Source organism: Nerophis ophidion, linkage group LG16, assembly GCF_033978795.1.
Source record: "Nerophis ophidion isolate RoL-2023_Sa linkage group LG16, RoL_Noph_v1.0, whole genome shotgun sequence".
Classification (NCBI taxonomy): domain Eukaryota; kingdom Metazoa; phylum Chordata; class Actinopteri; order Syngnathiformes; family Syngnathidae; genus Nerophis; species Nerophis ophidion.
Window position 1 is genome coordinate 9,148,417 of NC_084626.1, and position 21,822 is coordinate 9,170,238.

At 40.4% G+C, this 21,822-nt stretch overlaps 1 protein-coding gene across 2 annotated transcripts in view; it reads right to left on the bottom strand.

Moving 5' to 3' along the window:
* The window catches only part of rad18 (RAD18 E3 ubiquitin protein ligase), a 107,571-nt gene that overhangs the window by 26,806 nt on the left and 58,943 nt on the right, over nucleotides 1-21,822 (bottom strand). For both annotated transcript variants that reach the window (XM_061922696.1, XM_061922695.1), the window contains exons 7-11: nucleotides 14,437-14,624; nucleotides 12,228-12,298; nucleotides 12,010-12,070; nucleotides 4,838-4,969; nucleotides 1,887-2,016 (exon numbers count right to left, since the gene is read on the bottom strand). In XM_061922696.1, the coding sequence (XP_061778680.1) occupies nucleotides 1,887-2,016; nucleotides 4,838-4,969; nucleotides 12,010-12,070; nucleotides 12,228-12,298; nucleotides 14,437-14,624 (582 nt within the window). The remainder of the gene's footprint in view (nucleotides 1-1,886; nucleotides 2,017-4,837; nucleotides 4,970-12,009; nucleotides 12,071-12,227; nucleotides 12,299-14,436; nucleotides 14,625-21,822) is intronic.

Below are 21,822 nucleotides of genomic sequence, written 5' to 3' on the forward strand. Positions count from 1 at the left end.
ACATCGGGGGCGGTTCCTCTGGATTGGCAGACCGGGGTGGTGGTTCCTCTCTTTAAGAAGGGGGACCGGAGGGTGTGTTCCAACTATCGTGGGATCACACTCCTCAGCCTTCCCGGTAAGGTTTATTCAGGTGTACTGGAGAGGAGGCTACGTCGGATAGTCGAACCTCGGATTGAGGAGGAACAGTGTGGTTTTCGTCCTGGTCGTAGAACTGTGGACCAGCTCTATACTCTCGGCAGGGTTCTTGAGGGTGCATGGGAGTTTGCCCAACCAGTCTACATGTGCTTTGCGGACTTGGAGAAGGCATTCGACCGTGTCCCTCGGGAAGTCCTGTGGGGAGTGCTCAGAGTATGGGGTATCGGACTGTCTTATTGTGGCGGTCCGTTCCCTGTACGATCAGTGCCAGAGCTTGGTCCGCATTGCTGGCAGTAAGTCGAACACATTTCCAGTGAGGGTTGGACGCCGCCAAGGCTGTCCTTTGTCACCGATTCTGTTCATAACTTTTATGGACAGAATTTCGAGGTGCAGTCAAGGCGTTGAGGGGTTCCGGTTTGGTAACCGCAGGATTAGGTCTCTGCTTTTTGCAGATGATGTGGTCCTGATGGCTTCATCTGACCGGGATCTTCAGCTCTCAGTGGATCGGTTCGCAGCCGAGTGTGTTGTAAGTGACAGTATATCAGTTGCACTAGGGTGGAATGCCATCTCCGGGTTGGGGAGGAGACCCTGCCCTAAGTGGAGGAGTTCAAATACCTAGGAGTCTTGTTCACGAGTGAGGGAAGAGTGGATCGTGAGATCGACAGGCGGATCGGTGCGGCGTCTTCAGTAATGCGGACGTTGTACCGATCCGTTGTGGTGAAGAAGGGGCTGACCCGGAAGTCAAAGCTCTCAATTTACCGGTTGATCTACATTCCCATCCTCACCTATGGTCATGAGCTTTGGGTCATGACCGAAAGGATAAGATCACGGGTGCAAGCGGCCGAAATGAGTTTCCTCCGCCGTGTGGCGGGGCTCTCCCTTAGAGATAGGGTGAGAAGCTCTGCCATCCGGGAGGAACTCAAAATAAAGCCGCTGCTCCTTCACATCGAGAGGAGCCAGATGAGGTGGTTCGGGCATCTGGTCAGGATGCCACCCGAACGCCTCCCTAGGGAGGTGTTTAGGGCACGTCCAACCGGTAGGAGGCCACGGGGAAGACCCAGGACACGTTGGGAAGACTATGTCTCCCGGCTGGCCTGGGAACACCTCTGGATCCCCCGGGAAGAGCTAGACGAAGTGGCTGGGTAGAGGGAAGTCTGGGTTTCCCTGCTTAGGCTGTTGCCCCCGCGACCCGACCTCGGATAAGCGGAAGATGATGGATGGATGGATGAGCAAATTGGCTATTTCTGGCAATTTTTTTTAAGTGTGTATCCAACTGGTGGCCCTTCGCATTAATCAGTACCCAAGAAGTAGCTCTTGGGTTCCAAAAGGTTGGTGACCCCTGCTCTAAGGTCAAACACAAGTGTAGCAAAAAGGCTAAAAAATAAATAAATAAATAAAAAAAACATAACAGATGTTCGACGTTGATGCATGTTGAACTGAGGTTGAGTGAGTTACATAAGTGAGTGTTCTGATACTCTGACGTTTCTTACAACAGGGGTTGCAACTATTAGGTTGGGTGGAACTTTAAGAGGCATGATTCACCAGAAAATGTTGTCTCAAGTTCATGAACAGTACACATACATGGTAGTGCACACATCAATTTCTAGTTTAGCACTTCTATGCCAGCATTCCGCCATCTCTCATAGTAAAGAGAGCCAAAAATGTCCTCAAGCATATCAGATGTTTTCAAGAAGAACCTACTTCATACAGAGAAGTCTCACCAGAATTTTAGAAAGTCACCTCAAACTTACCTGCTGATGGATACGTCATCGTAAGAGGGGCTGTTTGACAAAACATAGGCTCTCGCAGATGGCTCCTTTCCGTCCTCTACTTCTTCTTCCATATTGATATCAACATACCTCTGTGATTCTTCCCCTTGATCTGACGAGGATACAACTATAATGTCATAACGGCATCCCAGTTCACATGCGCTCAATGACCAAGTGTCAAGTTAGTCAAACATTCTGAGTGATTTTAAAATGATTAAAAACCTGTTTAAATACTGCCTCACAGAAGGTACAATGTTAGTGGTGTAACGGTACATACAATCGTAATCGGATTTTTCGATATGGTACCTACCAATTTCCCAAATGGAATACATCAATTGAGGGACAGGAAGTGTTCTGAAGGTTTGCATGTTTGTGTAAAAGTTTCTTTAAATTCTACAGTTAGGAGATAATTTCTGTTATGGGATTATTGTTATTATTATTATCATTTATTTCTATTTACTACTTGTCGTTTGGGAAGCTGAAATGTGTATTTTCAAGTTGTTTAACCGTTGCTATGGCTTCGGTTGCTACAATTACGCGCAGTTCCGTTTAAGCCTGCTGGTATAAAAAACTGTTAAAAGAGCTCCGGCACTAACAGGCAGGGCAGCGTCGGTAGTACTACATGGAAGACAGTTTACCACGATTGCAGATCGGAGAAAGAACCACAGTAAGAGTATTATTTCAGAGTGTTGTAAGTGACAGTATATCAGTTGCACTAGTTTAAGTTTAGGATGTTGGGGCGCTTCACGTTGCCAGTACCGCAGCACGCTATTGTGTTTGTGTGCTGCACCGTGACTTCACCAACGGCAGGTTTAGTCACGTTCGCCTTAAGTTTGTTATAGAGATCCTCTCCCCCGTGACTGTATAATTTGGAGAGCGAGTGTGGGACAGTATAGCGAGTTATTTGCTATTGTTGCTACATTGCTGCGAGGGACGTGGACATGCAAGGGTGGCGTGTCCATTGCACGCGCTCACGGACTAGTCGACAGAGAGGTGACCCAGGACGAGGCTGGTTCTCCTCTCGCTCCAGACCACTCCTGAGTCGTGCTAAAGGAAGCAGGGTCGTGCCCCCCCCGCCCTCCTCTTTACTCCACAACGGGAGGTGTCCCCCCTCTCCAACGCCCTCTTTGTATCCAGCAGTTTCAACTCACCACCCCACCCCTAAGTGCACCACCGATTCATCAGGACCGCAAGGGAAATTCTTCCGCCCCAGCAAAGGGGCGCAGGTTGGACTGTGTGTGTGTGTGTGTGTGTGTTGTGTGATTGGTTTAGCGCGGGTTGTTCTATTGGGGAGGTAGCGTATGAGTGGGGAAGAGTGTATGAGTGTAATTAATGTCTGGTTATTGTATGTTTATCTGGTGTATAGTAAATGGTTAAACTGTATAAGCCGCCTCCTCTCACTCTCTCTTAAGATTAGATTCTTATGTAAATAGTGAATAATTTGTGCATCCACCCTAAGGTAAAAATACAGTCCTTTACAGGCTCCCGTACAGGAAGTGTATCTTACTTTTGATATAGCCATGCACCTACACCGTAAACAAGGATATTGCAACCCAGGATTTCATGAGCAGAAGTCATGGCTCGCCTTTTGATTTTAATATCTGTTTGTTGACACTTAAGTCTTCCTGATGAAATATATAGGTGCAACAATTCGTTGATGTTGTCAACAAAATGTTCAAATATAATGTATTACCGATAAATTCATATAAATATTGATGTCAGTATTTCCGATAGTCTTCGGTAAAATAATTACTTTGTTACCTAAATAGTTAATAGCAGAGTGACTGAGTTGTGAGGAAAAAATTTTATAAAAAATTGTTATCTATTTTTTATAATTCCATGTTTTTATATTGTTGCACACATGTTGAAGTGCAATTCCAATGTTGATGATATGCATGTATTAGAAAAAAGAATCAAGGTAATGTTTAACTATTGCCATTAAATAAGCATAGAGGTTATAAAGTTTGTTTAATTAGATTACTCGATTAAACGAACAAACTAATCCATAGATTATTCATTACCGAAACAATCGATAGCTGCAGCCCTAGCCTCATCTTTAAGGGAATTTGGACAAAAAGTCTCCATATGACAAAAAACATTAATTCCAACGAGTGGTTGTGTTTTGTTTATCCAACTTTCCAACACTATTTTGTGCATGCGCAAACTTTACAGATGAGACCTCAGGTTTCTAAACACATCATCATCATCATCATCCTAATATGCACTTTTCTTTTTGATGTTTTTTGTGTTTGTTTTTTTTTGCTTCTATTTTGAATGTCCTTTGTTTGCATACAAATTTTATATTTTTATGATCCATTTGCCCATCCTTGCTTTTAAATTGACAATGTCTAATAAGTCATTTTTTATGAAGTAGTCTATATTGCTGCCTTTTCATCAGTTAGCAAATGCCTAAAATGGTCTCAAAATGAAGTTAAAATCAGATGGTGAAATTACAACCCCTGAATGGGTGTACACTTCATAATTTGAAAGGTCGGCTAATTGTTAAGATATTCGATTGTCAAATTAGTTGACAGTCTATGTAAACAGACAAAAGGTGCAATTTTTTTTTTTTACTTAATTCTAAAAAAATGTTTAACTGTTATCACAAATATTTATAATTTTCCCCCTTGTTGTACCGAAAATGAAAACAAACCAAATCTATATGCAATTTCATGTTTCTTAACACTGTACATGGCAGAAGAGTCAACAACTACGTAACATGCTAGATAAATGCCAACAAGCATTTCTCACTCCAGGCTTTAACAACCGTAAGTCACAATACAATGTCAAACTAAATTACATAGCAAGTGTGTCAATAAAGGGGAAACATTTGTAAATCTGCACACGCACGCTAAACACGACATGCTGCCTGCAGACTTTTTGCTACAGAGGTTTAATTTCCTGAGGAAAGAGTGTCTTGAGTGTTGCCGTACCGGCCTTAGGTGTTTCTTCTACATGCTCTCCGCCTGCAGTGACTTCCTCTTTTATCCGAGTTTTCCTGGTGGTATCTAGGCGACCACGTACCTGAGCAACCAAGCGGGAGAAGTCGCTGCTGTGTTGCTTTCCTGTGAAGATAGTGAGGCAAGAGAAGGGCGTGGGGGGCGGCTTGAATCGGATTGTTGGTTCAATCATGTCAAAGTACCCCTGAAGAAGAATACTAAACTCAAATTGCTTCCAAAATAGCTTCAGGAACTTCAGTTCCAATACAAGAAACCTGCCTTTACAAATACAATGCTTACTTTGGATCGACACTGTTATCTTCATAGTTTGCATGGCTGGTTCTTACATTGCATTTTGTTGACATTATTTAATAAATACAAGGGTTCGACATGAAGCTGCCAGCGCACGTGAGCATTAATTTCTGTCTGCTCACACCGTGTGCTGGCAGCGTGACTCATCCACAACCTCCTGTGATAAATCAAGAGGTTATCACAGCAGTGTAGCTATTAATAGAAAACCACCTCCTGTGAGTCACATTCATTTTTCAACCATTTTCTTTCTCTCCTTCCAACAGGTTGTCCATATCGACATGATTGTTGACAAGAAAATGTCTTCCAGGGGTGCATTTGATGTTTGTTATTTGCCCCAAAGGTAAAACTGCTTGAGTCAGTTTTGTGACAAAATGGGTGGTGTGAGGAAGCGCTCATGAAAAAGGTTTTTTTGAACCTCTCAGGTCCGGACACATAAGTAAAATGCATATATTATGCAATCATATTAAAATGTTTAAAATATATGTACATACATACATTATAATACATATTTTAATTTAGTCAATGTAAAACATTTTTAAATAACATATTAATTTGTATTTATTAATCATTAATTTGATTAACCTTGCTTTGCACAATGTACGTAGCTGTTTAACCACAGTATTATCAATACTGACGCACAACCGAAGATTACAGTCCTTCTGTGTCCACGGACTTATTTCCTGCTTTAACAAAAAAAAAAACATATATATACATATTTTTTTTTTCATTGTATAAAATATTGATCTAACCACTGTGGTATTGAGCTGATGGTATAAAAACCCCGTTTCCATATGAGTTGGGAAATTGTGTTAGAGGTAAATATAAACAAAATACAATGATTTGCAAATCATTTTCAACCCATATTCAGTTGAATATGGGTTGAAAGACAACATATTTGATGTTCAAATTGATAAACATTTTTTTTGTGTGCAAATAGTCATTAACTTTAGAATTGGAGGCCAGCAAGACGTGACAAAGAAGTTGGGAAAGGTGATAATAAATACTGATAAAGTTGAGAAATGCTCATCAAACACTTATTTGGAACATCCCACAGGTGTGCAGGCTAATTGGGAACAGGTGGGTGCCATGATTGGGTATAAAAACAGCTTCCCAAAATATGCTCAGTCTTTCACAAGAAAGGATGAAGCGAGGTACACCCCTTTGTCCAAAACTGTGTGACCAAATAGTCAAACAGTTTAAGAACAATGTCTCTAAAATTGCAATTGCAAGAAATTTAGGGATTTCAACATCTACGGTCCATAAAATTCCTCAAAAAGTTCAGAGAATCTGGAAAAAACACTCCACGTAAGCGGCATGGCCGGAAACCAACATTGGATGACCGTGACCTTTGATCCCTCAGACGGGACTGTTTCAAAAATGGACATCAATCTCTAAAGGATATCACCACATGGGCTCAGGAACACTTCCGAAAACTACTGTAACTAAATACAGTTCGTCGCTACATTTGTAAGTGCAAGTTAAATCTCTACTATGCAAAGCGAAAGCCATTTATCAACAACATCCAGAAACGCTGACGACTTCGTTGGGCCCGAGATCATATAAGATGGCCTGATGCAAAGTGGAAAAGGGTTCTGTGGTCTGACGAGTCCAAATTTCAAATTGTTTTTCGAAATATTCGACATTGTGTCATCCGGACCAAAGGGGAAGCGAACCATCCAGACTGTTATCGACGCAAAGTTCAAAAGCCAGCATCTCTGATGGTATGGGGGTGCATAAGTGCCCAAGGCATGGGTAACTTACACATCTCTGAAGGCACCATTATTGCTGAAAGGTACATACAGGTTTTGGAACCACATATGCTGCCATCCAAGCGCCATCTTTTTCATGGATGCCCCTGCTTATTTCAGCAAGACAATGCCAAGCCACATTCAGCTCATGTTACAACAGCGTGGCTTCAAAAAAAAGACTGCGGGTACTTTCCTGGCCCACTCTCTCTCATTGAAAATGTGTGGTGCATTATGAAGCGTAAAATACGACAGCGGAGACCCTGGACTGTTGAACGACTGAAGCGCTACATGAAACAAGAATGGGAAAGAATTCCACTTTCAAAGCTTCAACAATTAGTCTCCTCAGTTCCCAAACGTTTATTGAGTGCTGTTAAAAGAAAGTGATGTAACACAGTAGTGAACATGCCCTTTCCCAACTACTTTGACACGTGTTGCAGCCATTAAATTCAAACTTAATTATTATTTGCAAAAAATAAAGTTTATGAGTTTGAACATCAAATATCTTGTCTTTGTAGTGCATTCAATTGAATATGGGTAAAAAAGGATTTGCAAATGATTGTATTCTGTTTATATTTACATCTAACACAATTTCCCAACTCATATGGAGACGGGGTTTGTACTATTTGGTATCGTTAGTGTTGATATTTGTATCAATCCATCCACCTTCATTTACATTCAAAAGCTCTAGCTTGTGGTTAGAGCATATTCCCCTACGGTGTGTAGTATGTAGTCTGTGAATATAAAATTTTACCTATCGTTAACAATCATTATGAAAGACATGACAAATAGATTTTTTCAAAATGCAATCTCAATATTAAATCAATTCGATCAAGTTTGCTTACAATGGAGCTTTGGGAGCCATTCAATTTTGCCTATAGAGCCCTTAAAAACATCCAAACACCTCCATTAAGGCTGTAAATACATGATGTAAATATATACGTAATGTAGAAACAGGCACATTTATAATAATATTTATTATTTACTAGGAGCGTAACGGTACGTCTATTTGTATTGAACCGTTTCGGTACGGGGGTTTCGGTTCGGTTCGGAGGTGTATCGAACGAGTTTCCACACGGACATATTAGGTAGCGCACCGCACGTTGTGTATACAATGCAGAGCGAAGGACAATACACGGCAGGCTAGCAGCGACTGGGCTAGGACAACATGCAAAAGCCAGCGCTGGAAGACCCTCCTGCCTTGTTAACATCTCCCCTTCGGGAACACTTTGGCTTCGCGGTGCGATACAACAATGGAGGACGGAGGTTTGCAGACATTGTTCAGCAGCAGTAGGGTATGCTTCTGCTAACACGTCAAACATGCTAACTCCTTTGAAGCGGCACCACCCCCAAGTCAAGCTCGCTTTAAGGAAGAGAAAGAGGAGCATGGTGCAAACACCGCATACACGCAGCCTCTCCTCGGCCAGCCAGGCAGGGCTAAAGCAATAATAAATATTTTTATAGCAACATATTTAAGACCATCCATCCATCCATCCATCCATTTCCTACCGCTTGTCCCGTTCGGGGTCGCGGGGGGTTGCTGAATTGCATTAAAACTGCAATTCAGCAATTCAGTCTACTGTCATTAAGATGCAGACTACTGATATGTTCCAATAATCCCATTTAGATGAAAAATGTCCCAAAATCCTTGTGAATAACTTGGTTGGGGGGAACGGTGAAATAAGCGCTTTTCATGTTGTTTTCGCCAGTTCCAGTTGTCTTGCGTATTTTGTCCACCGCATTGTTAAGCAGCAATTACTCAACCTTGACAACAAAAAAGTCACATCGCTTCTGTGACACATGAGCACTCAAACCAAATTCTGCTCTGCACTTTCCTTCTTACTGAATGAACCTGCTGCCTTCAGGCTGGACATAATAAATGTACTGTTCTGAAAGCTGATGGTGTGCTTCTTAGAAAAAATGCCTTCATTGGCTGCTGAAGACAAAAGCGGGTCTGATAATAAGACCTGAGACATTTGATTTATTAAAAGTTTCAGAGCGTGTTCTGCGTGTCACTTAATAGGTATTTCAACCCAATCTCCAATACTAAACTATGGGTTGCTCAGCCTGACAATTCTACATACGTGTTCCTTGTTAGAATATGTATTAAACTCCTCGAGTGAAAATTTTGATAGCTTTGCTCTTTGATAAGACGATAATAACAAGTGAGTTAATATGATTGGGTCGTTTCTTTGTCTCGCAGGTGGTGACATAAAAAGTGTTTTTGCACAAAACCTGAATAGAAGCAGTGCCAATGCACACACGCGGCATGAATTCATACTTAGCTTTTTATTTTGATCGAGGACAGCTCGCTGACCTGTTTCATCGTCAGCTCTTATTGAATTGAAGACATGCTGGCCCCATGTGATTCACTGCGGCGCAAGAAAAGACAGGCCACCCCCTATGGTGTCTCATATCTACCAGTTTTTGTTGGATATATAAGAAACTACCTAAGGATGGCATGGACGAAAAAAGTGCTACAAACGTACACAACATTGCACAATCCCAAAAAATAAAGACAGCGTTTCTTTTCATTCATTTCTTACATTGTGTTGGTTTTTTTTGCATTTATACATTTTAATAGAACAATGTTGCAGTGCTGAAATCAAATGTTAGCCCAGGTGAAGAGTCAGTTAAGCTAGAACTAACCAGCACCGAGCTGGAAAATTCCTGCATACATAGCATTTCTCGTAGCCAAATTACATAACCCACAATATATTTTTTCTCCAGTGAGTAAGCCAGAAGTAGACACGCATTCTACTGAGGTGGCTAAAAATGAAGCAGTAAATCTATCGCTGCGCCAAGCAAATGATCTCGAAATTTTATTCATAGATGTGATGGAAATTGTTTAAGGCACATTACGCGAAATAGAAGTAAAGTTAGGGATACCATTAACAAAAATCCCTCAACTATCACTACCTATATTATGGGCTTTTTAAACATTAGGTTATTGTCTCCCAAAACGTTATTAGTTAATGAGGTCATTAGAAACAACAATCTTTACGTCATTGGTCTCAGTGAGACTTTGCCAAAACCAGATACATTTTATCTGCCTAATGAGACATCTCCTCCTAACTATACGAGAGCACATATTGGTCGTCCCCTTAAAAGCGGTGGAGGGGTCGCACTAATCTCCGATGAAAACCTTAACCTTAGCCCTAACCTAAGTAATACATATAAATCAATTGACGTTCTTACTATGAGATCTATTATACCGTTACCTGTCCATTTAGCTGTTATCGATTGTGCTTTGAGTCAATAGAGAAAAGCGCTATATAAATATAATTCACTTCACTTCAATGACACGTCCCAGCTCCAACTGAGTTCTAGCAGCGCAGATATGAGTGTATGTACGACAGATATTGCTGTCCAAAATAATGCCGGTTTTTGAAAAAAATAACGGAGGAACTTCTGCGACTTGTTAATAGAACAAAACAAACATGTTTACTTGACCCAGTTTGGGGGGAACCTATCAAGGAGCTGTTTGTAGTATTAGGGCCATCAGCGCTAAATATTAATAAATTATTACGTTCCTCTGGTACTTTTCCCCGAACAATCAAAACAGTGGTTATTCATCCTCTGATCAAAAGACCTAATCTCGAAATTCCTCATAAAATTTGTGCACAGCAGCTAAATGAACACTTAGCGTCTAACATTCTCTGTGAACCCTTTCAGTCCGGTTTCAGGGCAAATCACTCTCTGAGACAACCTGGTCTATTGTAAACTATGAATGATGTTGCATCATCCGTGTTGCTGCTCCTTGATATCAGCGATGCTTTCAATACCGTCAATCATAACATTTTATTAGAATGTATCAAAACACGTATTTTTATGTCAGACTTAGCCTTTTCTTCCAATCTTACTGAAAGGATTCAATCCGTCTCCCATTAACAAGATGACCTCGGAGTCGGTTAAAGAAATGTGCAGAGTTCCACAGGGTTCCGTTCATGGCACTGCACCCGTTAAGCGTTTAATTGCTGTCGCTAAATGACATCAATCGCAAATACGGTGTTAGCTTTCACTGTGATGCTGATAGCAGCCAACTCTACATGTCCCTAAAGCTGACCAACACGCCAGATTGTAGTCATCTGGAGGTGTGTCTTAATGAAAACAAATGGATGTCCGGTACTTATTTAATAATACTACCTTAACATTTGACAATAAAACAATTGTACAAAGGAACTCCGTAAGGAATCTCGGGATTATCTTTGACCCAACTCTCCTGTTTGAGCCAAACATTAAGAATGCTTGACAAGGACAAGAACGCTTGATCGTATTACGCCTATACTGGCTCACCTGCACTGCCTTCCTGTGCACTTAAGATGAGACTTTAAGGTTTTACTACTTGCGTATAAAATACTGAACGGTCTAGCTCCATCCTATCTTGCTGATTGTGTTGTACCATATGTCAAGGCCAGAAATCTGCGTTCTATGAACTTCGGCTTATTAGTGAATTACACGGCCCCAAAAAATCCTAGGTGCTATAGAGCGTTTTTCATTTGGGCTCCAGTTCTCTGGAATTCCATACCGGTAACAGTTAAGAGGTGCTCCCTCAGTAAAAGCATTTGACGTCCCATTTTAAAACTCATTTATACACCCTAGCCTTTAAATAGACTCCTATTTTAGACCAGTTGATATGCAGTTTCCTGCGTGTCCTCTCAGGTGGCCACGAATCAGTTTCCACGGAGAAGGTGACCAAGGGTGGACCACTCCCCTGTGCATCAATTGGTTTGTCTCTGTGCTAGAGACCTGTCTACATGCAAGAGGATCCCCTGCTGACCTCTCAATGGACTGGACTCTCACATTATTAACCATATCCACTTGGCATCCATTGCGCTGGACACCCGAGGGGCGGGGGTGTCCCACATCTGTGGTCTTCTCCAATATTTCTCATTGTTTCCATTGGGTTAAGTCTTTTTCTTGCCAAGATGTGAGATCAAAGCCGAGGATGTCGTTGTGGTTTGTGAAGCCCTTTGATTTGTGATTAATTTGTGATTAAGGGCTATATAAAAAAAAACTGATTAATTGATTGACTGACACAAAATTGCAGTGGGGGACATCTTTGTGAGTCACAGGAGGGGCACAAAGCAATGAATAAATGTCACTTACGATACTTTGAATGCACCTCATCAATCTCCTTCTCGGAGTGATTTTTGTCGAAAACCATAACCTGTGGGTTGAAATCAAAACACCTAATATAAGCGTTCAGTCAATTAAACCACACAACATAATCACAGAAAATCTTCAGCAGAGCAATTAAAAGCAATTAAACACAATGAATGCAATTCCACAATTCAGACTGTACCAAGGAAACATCTGCAACTCACAGGTTTGCTTTGGATCTGCAACTGATTTTTGATCTTCTCGCTGGTTACCACCTCTTTGGCAATGTCTTCAGCTGTTGAGGAATTAAATATACTGGTAGTAATGTCAATTAAGCTTTGTGGAGATTATATCCTACCTACTGTTGTACACAAATTGGCTAGCTCCCCCGATAGGTTGTACTTGAAATACTTACAAAAGAGATGGTAGAATGTATGTAATACAAATAATCTCAAAGTTGTATAATTCTTCGCAAATGGGTAATGACTTTAGTTGCTCAGTCCTGCTCCGTACCACTGCAAATAAGTTTTTCAGTGTAGTGCAGTAGTCCAAATGTTATACACACTGTAAAGTCCCCAAACAGGTGTGTACCAAATGCCATAGTGATTCACATCAACACTCTAATAATACAGGTAGTGTTTTGTAGAAACCAGTGAGGTGTGTGAGAAATTTCAAGTCAAAACAGGTAATTTTTTAACGGCCCCACGGCACATTTTGAAAATACTATGGAAAAAAAATTAAAAACATAAAAAGTGGTATAAAAGAGCAAACAGGTGAAATGTAAAAAGAACATGTTGCAATGTTTACTCTAATAACACAAAAAAAATTGTGAATCAAAATCAATTATGAATTATTGACCAATTCAAAACTCCAATTACGTCACATTAAATATTCGACTTTGAGATATTTTTTGGGGCAAATGTTGGATATTTTGTGTTTGCCATATAAAAAATTGAGCTGTTTTTTTTTTTTTAAGTGGCCTAAAACGAACAAACAAAAAACATACACACAAAAAAAAACGTATAATTGACGGATGGATCTGAAGTTGATCTCGAGACCATTGTGTTAAAAGTAAACAGTAAAAAAAAAGTCATAATTTATTTTTTAAAACTTTAATGAATAGGACCCTTTTGGATAAGTGTGTTTTAAGTGTCATTGCACAAAACATTATAGTGAATTAAAATCAGTGGTTGAGTTGTTGACCTTTTTCCGGCTCCAGTTATTATATAATCTCAAACATTCTACTTAAAATTTTTATTGGGTGAAAATATTGCATATTTTGTGTTTTTTTCAATAAAAAAACATGGTTTTCTTTGACAAAAAGAGCAGACAACTTAAATCATTAAAAACGTCACATTGACAGATAGACCTAATGTTGATCTAGAGATTTAAAACTTGAATAATAATAAAAATAATAATACTGAATGACACATTTTTAACATTTTATTTTTACCAAAACCCTTTGGGGTCCCCGGGATCAAGCCTGAGTGGAGGCCTAAATGTATATTTTTTATACATATATTGTATTGGTTTTTAAAATAAATGGCCCCCGCCTGCTTTGATTATTCAGTGTGTGGCCCTCAGTAGAAAAAGTTTGGACACCCCTGATTTAGAGTCCATCCATCCATTTTCTACCGCTTATTCCCTTTTGGGGTCTACTGTGTCAATACTAGGGCAGGAAAATGATACAACTTCTAAGCAGCTTATTCACCTCTAGGGATGTAAAGATATAACCATTTCATATCGTAGTAATTGTGACTAACATTGCCACTATTATAATTATTATTATCCTTGTATTGTAAAATGTGCTCAAAAAGCACTTAGGCAAAATATTTTACTAAATTATCGTTTTATAAAGAACTAAAATATACACAATACACTCTCTTACCACAGAAAACATAAAATGTTGTGGCTTAAAACGAGCATTTATTTGAGTGTTTGAATGTTTATATTCTTACATTTTCATTTGTAAACAGTATAGATTTTTTTTTTAAGAAATGCAAATTGGATGTGCACTTTGTTTCACTTCTGGTTTGTGACGTCACGCAAGTTCACTTTCTGTTGAAGACGCCTCTTTAAGATCGATGACTTTGTGCTAATACAGCACAGTCTTTATGTTCAAAGTGATTTAGTTGTTCATGAACGTGTTTACATAAGGTTGGATTGGAGTAAGACATTTCTCTGTCATGTCCACATGAAAAAATAACTGTACAGTCACACCAAAAAGGAGATCAAGCCTGGCAAGATAAAAAGTTTTTGAGGTGAGCTTTAGAGGTAAACACTAAATACTACCCTTGACTCCAACGGGTACATAAATAAGAGCGTATAGCAAATACAACACACTAGGAATGGATAATCAGCAAAATATTCCCCCTTTTCTGTGCAGCGTTCCTGGGACAACAACTTACACATTGATGGGCGGCCATCTCTCACCTGATTTTGGGTTGAAGGAGTCACATTGGGCATTATAGATGTGCACAAACTCCCTGTGCCTCTTGATCAGCTGATCTCGGGTGCCATGCACCGAGAGATGGCATTCCTTGAGCCGCCTTCTCAACTCCTGCACGGACAGCAGACTGTACACCAGTTTCACCATAGGGCGCCTTGTCTTGCTAAAGGAGCTGTGACAGATAAGTAATTGAACTGGTTAATCTGCACATTGGCGGCATTGTTGTGCGTATCTGTAATGAAGTGGTTAATAAACTGGAAATGTCACCTATTAATTAGCATTATGAGGAGAAGCAATAATCTATTAAAACAGGGAAAGCAAGGCAACATTATTTATCCTGACCAAAGCTTAATAAAATAAAAATGGAAAAGGCTTGGAGAGAGGTACTAAAAAAACAATCTGAGAAAGACATTGAAATGAGAGAAAATTTAAAAATAAGTTGTTTACGTGGGAAATGCACTTCTTTTTTTTTTGTCTATCATTCACAATCCTTAAGTGAGACAAGAACACGTTCTTTTGTTTTTTATGTTTGATAAAGCGTAAATAAATGCTAATAAAAGTCACCCAACAATGGAGTAAAGGGGAATTTTGCTTTACTGTGCCTATACAGTTAAGGTGCTCAAAAAACCCTCAAGAACCTCAATTAATGTTTTATATGCAAAACCCAAAACCAGTCAAGTTGGCACGTTGTGTAAATCGTAAATTAAAAAAAGAATACAATGATTTGCAAATCCTTTTCAACCTATATTCAATTGAATAGACAGCAAAAACAAGATACTTAACGTTCGAACTGGTAAACTTTTGTTATTTTTTGCAAATATTAGGTCATTTGGAATTTGATGCCTGCAACATGATTAAAAAAAATGGGACAAGTGGAAAAAAAGACTGAGAAAGTGGAGAAATCCTCATCAAACACTTATTTGGAACATCCCACAGGTGAAAAGGCTAATTGGGAACAGGAGTGAAAGTAAAATTGTCTCACATCAACTTAACATATTAATAGGTCATTAATACTTATGCATATATTAATAAATATACAAATAAATACATAATTTGTATAAATAAATGTGTATCTGTAAATATATTTGAGATTTGAAAATATATACAAATACAATTTATAAATACAAAAAGTGACACACAAATTCATCCATAATTTGTATAAATAAACGTGCATTTGTAAATATATTTCTGAGATTTGAATATAAATATGCTTGATTTTGTATTAGAATTTGCATTGAATTTGCATATGTGGATCGCTGTTTTGCTTGTGTGTCGATTGGACATTCCTCCCACAAACCAGCTGCACAAATAAGTGTGACATACACACTCCCCTGAACAACCAGCAGAAGGCACTGCAGCCAGAGCGTGCAGAGATGGTCAGACACTGGCAGACAATGAGAGTTACACTAGGGAGGGTCATATTACGTCATGAATTTTGGCATGATTTGACACACATTGCACTGATAAGAGATCAGTACCTACATCGGATCAAGGTCATTAAACGGGATTGATACAATAAAATAAGCAGCTAGTACAGATTAACTTGATGAATCAGCATTAGCAAATACAACGCTAACATTAGCAAGCGCAGGCCCGTTGTAGTTCTCTCTGTAAAGACGTGGATTGTTTTTGTGCAGAAATTTTGCATAGAATGCACATAATGCTCTGTGACCGAGATCGCTCTGGCTGCAGTGCCCTCTGCTGGTTGTTCAGGGGTGTGTGTAGGTCACATTTATTTGTGCATCTGGTTTGTTAAAATTAAAAAGTTAAGTACCAATGATGTTCTCACACACACACTAGGTTGTGCAAAATTATTCTCTGCATTTGACCCATCACCCTTGATCACCCCCTTGAAGGTGAGGGGAGTAGTGAGCAGCAATCAAAGTAGCGGTAGCCGCGCCCGGGAATCATGTTTGGTGATTTAACCCCCAAATCCAACTCTGGATGCTGCGTGCCAAGCAGGGAGGTAACGGGTGTCATTTTCATAGTCTTTGGTATGACTTTGAACTCATAATCTCAGGGCGGACACTCTATTGTGGGAGGAATGTCTCATCGACACAAAAGCAAAAAAGCGATCAAAATATGCAAATTCAATACAAATACAAATGCAAAACCAAGCAAATTAATATTCAAATCTCAAAAATATTTTTACAAATACATGTTTATTCATACAAATTATTTATTTGTACATCGTATTTGTATTTGTTATTTATAAATATATGCAAACGTATTAATATCATATAGATTTATATATATATATATACAAACCCCATTTCCATATGAGTTGAGAAATTGTGTTAGATGTAAATATAAACGAAATACAATGATTTGCAAATCCTTTTCAACCCATATTCAATTGAATGCACGACAAAGACAAGATATTTGATGTTCAAACTCATAAACTTTATTTTTTTTTGCAAATAATAATTAACTCAGAATTTCATGGCTGCACCACAAGCCAAAGTAGTTGGGAAAGGACACGTTCACCACTGCGTTACATCACATTTTCTTTTTAACAATACGCAATAAACGTTTGGGAACTGAGGAGACTAATTGTTGAAGCTTTGAAAGTGAAATTATTTCTAATTCTTGTTTTATGTAGAGCTTCAGTCATTCAACAGTCCGGTGTCGCCGCTGTCCTATTTTACGCTTCATAATGGACCACACATTTTCAATGGGAGACAGGTCTGGACTGCAGGCGGGCCAGGAAAGTACCCACTCTTTTTTTACGAAGCCACAGTGTTGTAACACTTGTCTTGCTGAAATAAGCAAGGACGTCCATGATACCGTTACTAGGATGACAACATATGTTGCTCCAAAACCTGTATGGACCTTTCAGCATTAATGGTGCCTTCACAGATGTGAAAGTTACCTATGCCTTGGGCACTAATACACCCCATACCGTCACAGATGCTGGCTTTTGAACTTTGCGCCCATAACAATCCGAATGGCTATTTTCCTCCTTGTTCTGGAGGACATCACGTCCTCTGTTTCCAAATATAATTTAAAATCTGAACTCGTCAGACCGCAGAACATCTTTCCACTTTGCATCAGTCCATCTAAGGTGAGCTCGGGCCCAGCCAAGCTGGCGGCGTTTCAGGATATTGTTGATAAATGGGTTTGGCTTTACATAGTAGAGTTTCAACTTTCACTGACAGATGTAGCGACCAACTGTAGTCACTGACAGTGGTTTTATGAAGTGTTCCTGAGCCCATGTGGTGATATCCTTTACACACTGATGTCGGTTTTTGATGCAGTACCGCCTGAGGGATCAAAAGTCCGCAATATCATAGCTTACGTGCAGTGATTTCTCCAGATTCTCTGAACTTTTTGATGATTTTACGGACCGTAGATGGTAAAATCCCTAAATTCCTTGGAATAGCTCGTTGAGAAATGTTGTTCTAAAACTGTTTGACAATTTGCTTACAAACTGGTGACCCTCACCCCATCCTTGTTTGTGAATTACTTAGCATTTCATGGAAGCTGCTTTTATACCCAATCATGGCACCCAACTGTTCCCAATTAGCATTCCTCAACTTTATCAGCATTTATTGCCACCTATCCTAACTTCTTTGTAACAGGTTGCTGGCATCCGATTCTAAAGTTGATGATTTGCACAAAAAAAAAAAGTTTATCGGTTTGACATCAAATATGTTGTCTTTGTAGCATATTCAACTGAATATGGGTTGAAAATGATTTGCAAATCGTTGTATTCCGTTTATATTTACATCTAACACAATTTCCCAACTCATATGGAAACAGGGTTTGTAAGTTGATGTGAGACAACGCTACTTCCATACAGGTGGGTGCCATGATTGGGTATAAAAAAAAGCAGCTTCCATGAAATGCTCAGTCATTCACAAACAAGAATGGGGCGAGGGTCACCACTTTGTGAACAAATGCGTGAGCAAATTCTCTAACAGTTTAAGAACAACATTTCTCAACGAGCCATTACAAGAAATTTAGGGATTTGACCATCTATGGTCCGTAATATCATCAAAAGGTTCAGAGAATCTGGAGAAATCACTGCACGTAAGCGGCAATGCCGTGATCTTCGATCTTCGATCAAAATCCGACATCAGTGTGTAACAAAGGCACCCAAGTTCCCCGGGTGTCTCTGCCACTACGCTAATTAAGGAGTCACGAGTGGGACCTGATATTCAGCTGGGAATGATTAATACAGTAAATAAACACAAGACAGGTATAACTATTAGCCACAACACTACTAAGCGTATATTTAATATATCACAAATTAACCCCGCATAACAAACACCTCCCCTTTTCCGTCCATATAACACGCCAATATAAATCTAACACCCATACAACACACACAATCCCACAGCCCAAAGTACCGTTCACCTCCCAAAGTTCAAACCACACAAATTTTCCCCCAAAGTCATGTACGAGACGTGTGCACAGCGGCACGCACGTACGGGCAAGCAAACAATTGTTCGGAACCCGCAGCTGTGTACTCACGGTACCGCGTCTGTGCGTCCAACTCAAAAGTCCTCCTGGTAAGAGTCTGTGTTGTCCATGTTCTCCACAGGCCAATGGTAAGTCACAAAAAAACTGTCAAAAATGAGGATATTTCCATAAAGTGGCTCCGTGGCAAAACGCTGTGACTGACAGGTGCTCCAGGGGGTGTGTCATCTGCTTCCGCTTCCGCCTCTGCTTCTGCCCCGGTCTGATAGTCAGTAACTACAGTTTGTCGCTACATCTGTAAGTGCAAGTTAAAACTCTACTATGCAAAGCCAAAGCCATTTATCAACAATGCCCAGAAACTCCGCCGGCTTCGCTGGGCCCGAGATTATCTAAGATGGATTGATGCAAAGTGGAATAGTGTTCTGTGGTCTGACAATTCCACATTTCAAATTGTTTTTGGAAACTGTGGACGTCGTGTCCTCCAGACCAAAGAGGGAAAGAATCGTCCAGACTGTTATGGGCGCAAAGTTCAAAAAGCCAGCATCTGTGATGGTATGAGGGTGTATTAGTGCCCAAGGCATGGGTAACTTACACATCTGTGAAGAAACCATTAATGCTGAAAGGTACATACAGGTTTTGGAGCAACATGTGTTGCCATCTTTTTCATGGACGTCATTGCTTATTCCAGCAAGATAATGGCAAGGCACATTCTGCATGTGTTGCATCAGCGTGGCTTCGTAGTAAGGGTGTGGGTACTAGACTGGCCTGCCTGTAGTCCAGACCTGTGTCCCATTGGAAAATGTGTGGCGCATTATGAAGCGTAAAATACGAATTCCACCTGAAAAGCTTAAAAAAATTGGTCTCCTCAGTTCCCAAACATTTACTGAGTGTTGTTAAAAGGAAAGGCCATGTAACACAGTGGTAAAAATGCCCATGTGCCAACTCTTTTGCAATGTGTTGCTGCCATTAAATTCTAAGGTAATGATTATTTGCAAAAAAAAATTAAGTTTCTCGGTTTGAACAATAAATATTTTGTCTTTGCAATCTATTCAATTGAAAATAAGTTGAAAAGGATTTTCAAATCATTGTTTTCTGTTTTTATTTACGATTTACACAATGTGCCAACTCCACTGGTTTGGGGTTTTGTACGTGCTGTTAGTATATATGTAATGTAGTAACATGCATATTCATAACATGTAATATTTTATGTATTCTGGTCTTTTTAAGAATGTGGCAGCACTATAATTTTCCAGACGCATTACAATGTTGGCTATTTCCTTTAAGTACAACAACAGTAATTGTGGCAGACTTCATGAGAGCCAGCAAGGACTACTTTGGGACAAATAATGATCCACAATCTTATCTTTTTGAGCCTCAATATATAGGTGATTACTGTACAATGTCTGCTCTCACAAAATAACCGACTGGGTTTACATCTTCCTATTTAGATGAAGAATTAATCATAATTCTCATGCAGGTAAAAATAAGGTGGCCACAGAGAGCGTCTTTTCTTGTCTTTCTTGCCATCTCTAGGTCTGAATTGAATGTGAAAGTTGACCAACTTCTCTGTCACAACCTTCTATTATAAAAGTCAGGCATGATTCATAATCTACAAACTTTCACCAACTCAGCGTAAGCTAATTACCTTTTTAAACACGGCCCAGCTAAAAGTAGTTTGTCAGCATTAATGCCTATAATAACAATATCACTAATACCTGGTAAGTATGCAAGTCATGCATGACATGTAAATGGAGTATTGTTGGCGGTTATTTAATTTTTTTTGGAGGGCTTATGGGACAAATAGATAACTCCCATTAGTTATATTATTAACCATCTCCTAGTTTTCGTATATTACAAATTAGAATTTTATTTTTATTCAGGTGTACTGGAGAGGAGGCTTCGCCGGATAGTCGAACCTCGGATTCAGGAGGAACAGTGTGGTTTTCGTCCTGGTCGTGGAACTGTGGACCAGCTCTATACTCTCGGCAGGGTTCTTGAGGGTGCATGGGAGTTTGCCCAACCAGTCTACATGTGCTTTGTGGACTTGGAGAAGGCATTCGACCGTGTCCCTCGGGAAGTCCTGTGGGGAGTGCTCAGAGAGTATGGGGTATCGGAATGTCTTATTGTGGCGGTCCGCTCCCTGTATGATCAGTGTCAGAGCTTGGTCCGCATTGCTGGCAGTAAGTCGGACACGTTTCCAGTGAGGGTTGGACTCCGCCAAGGCTGTCCTTTGTCACCGATTCTGTTCATAACTTTTATGGACAGAATTTCTAGGCGCAGCCAAGGCGTTGAGGGGTTCCGGTTTGGTGGCCACGGGATTAGGTCTCTGCTTTTTGCAGATGATGTAGTCCTGATGGCTTCATCTGGCCGGGATCTTCAGCTCTCACTGGATCGGTTCGCAGCCGAGTGTGAAGCGACCGGAATGAGAATCAGCACCTCCAAGTCCGAGTCCATGGTTCTCGCCGGGAAAAGGGTAGAGTGCCATCTCCGGGTTGGGGAGGAGACCCTGCCCCAAGTGGAGGAGTTCAAGTACCTAGGAGTCTTGTTCACGACTGGGGGAAGAGTGGATCGTGAGATCGACAGGCGGATCGGTGCGGCGTCTTCAGTAATGCGGACGTTGTATCGATCCGTTGTGGTGAAGAGGGAGCTGAGCCGGAAGGCAAAGCTCTCAATTTACCGGTCGATCTACGTTCCCATCCTCACCTATGGTCATGAGCTTTGGGTCATGACCGAAAGGATAAGATCACGGGTACAAGCGGCCGAAATGAGTTTCCTCCGCCGGGTGGCGGGGCTCTCCCTTAGAGATAGGGTGAGAAGCTCTGTCATCCAGGAGGAGCTCAACGTAAAGCCGCTGCTCCTCCACATCGAGAGGAGCCAGATGAAGTGGTTCGGGCATCTGGTCAGGATGCCACCCGAACGCCTCCCTAGGGATGTGTTTAGGGCACGTC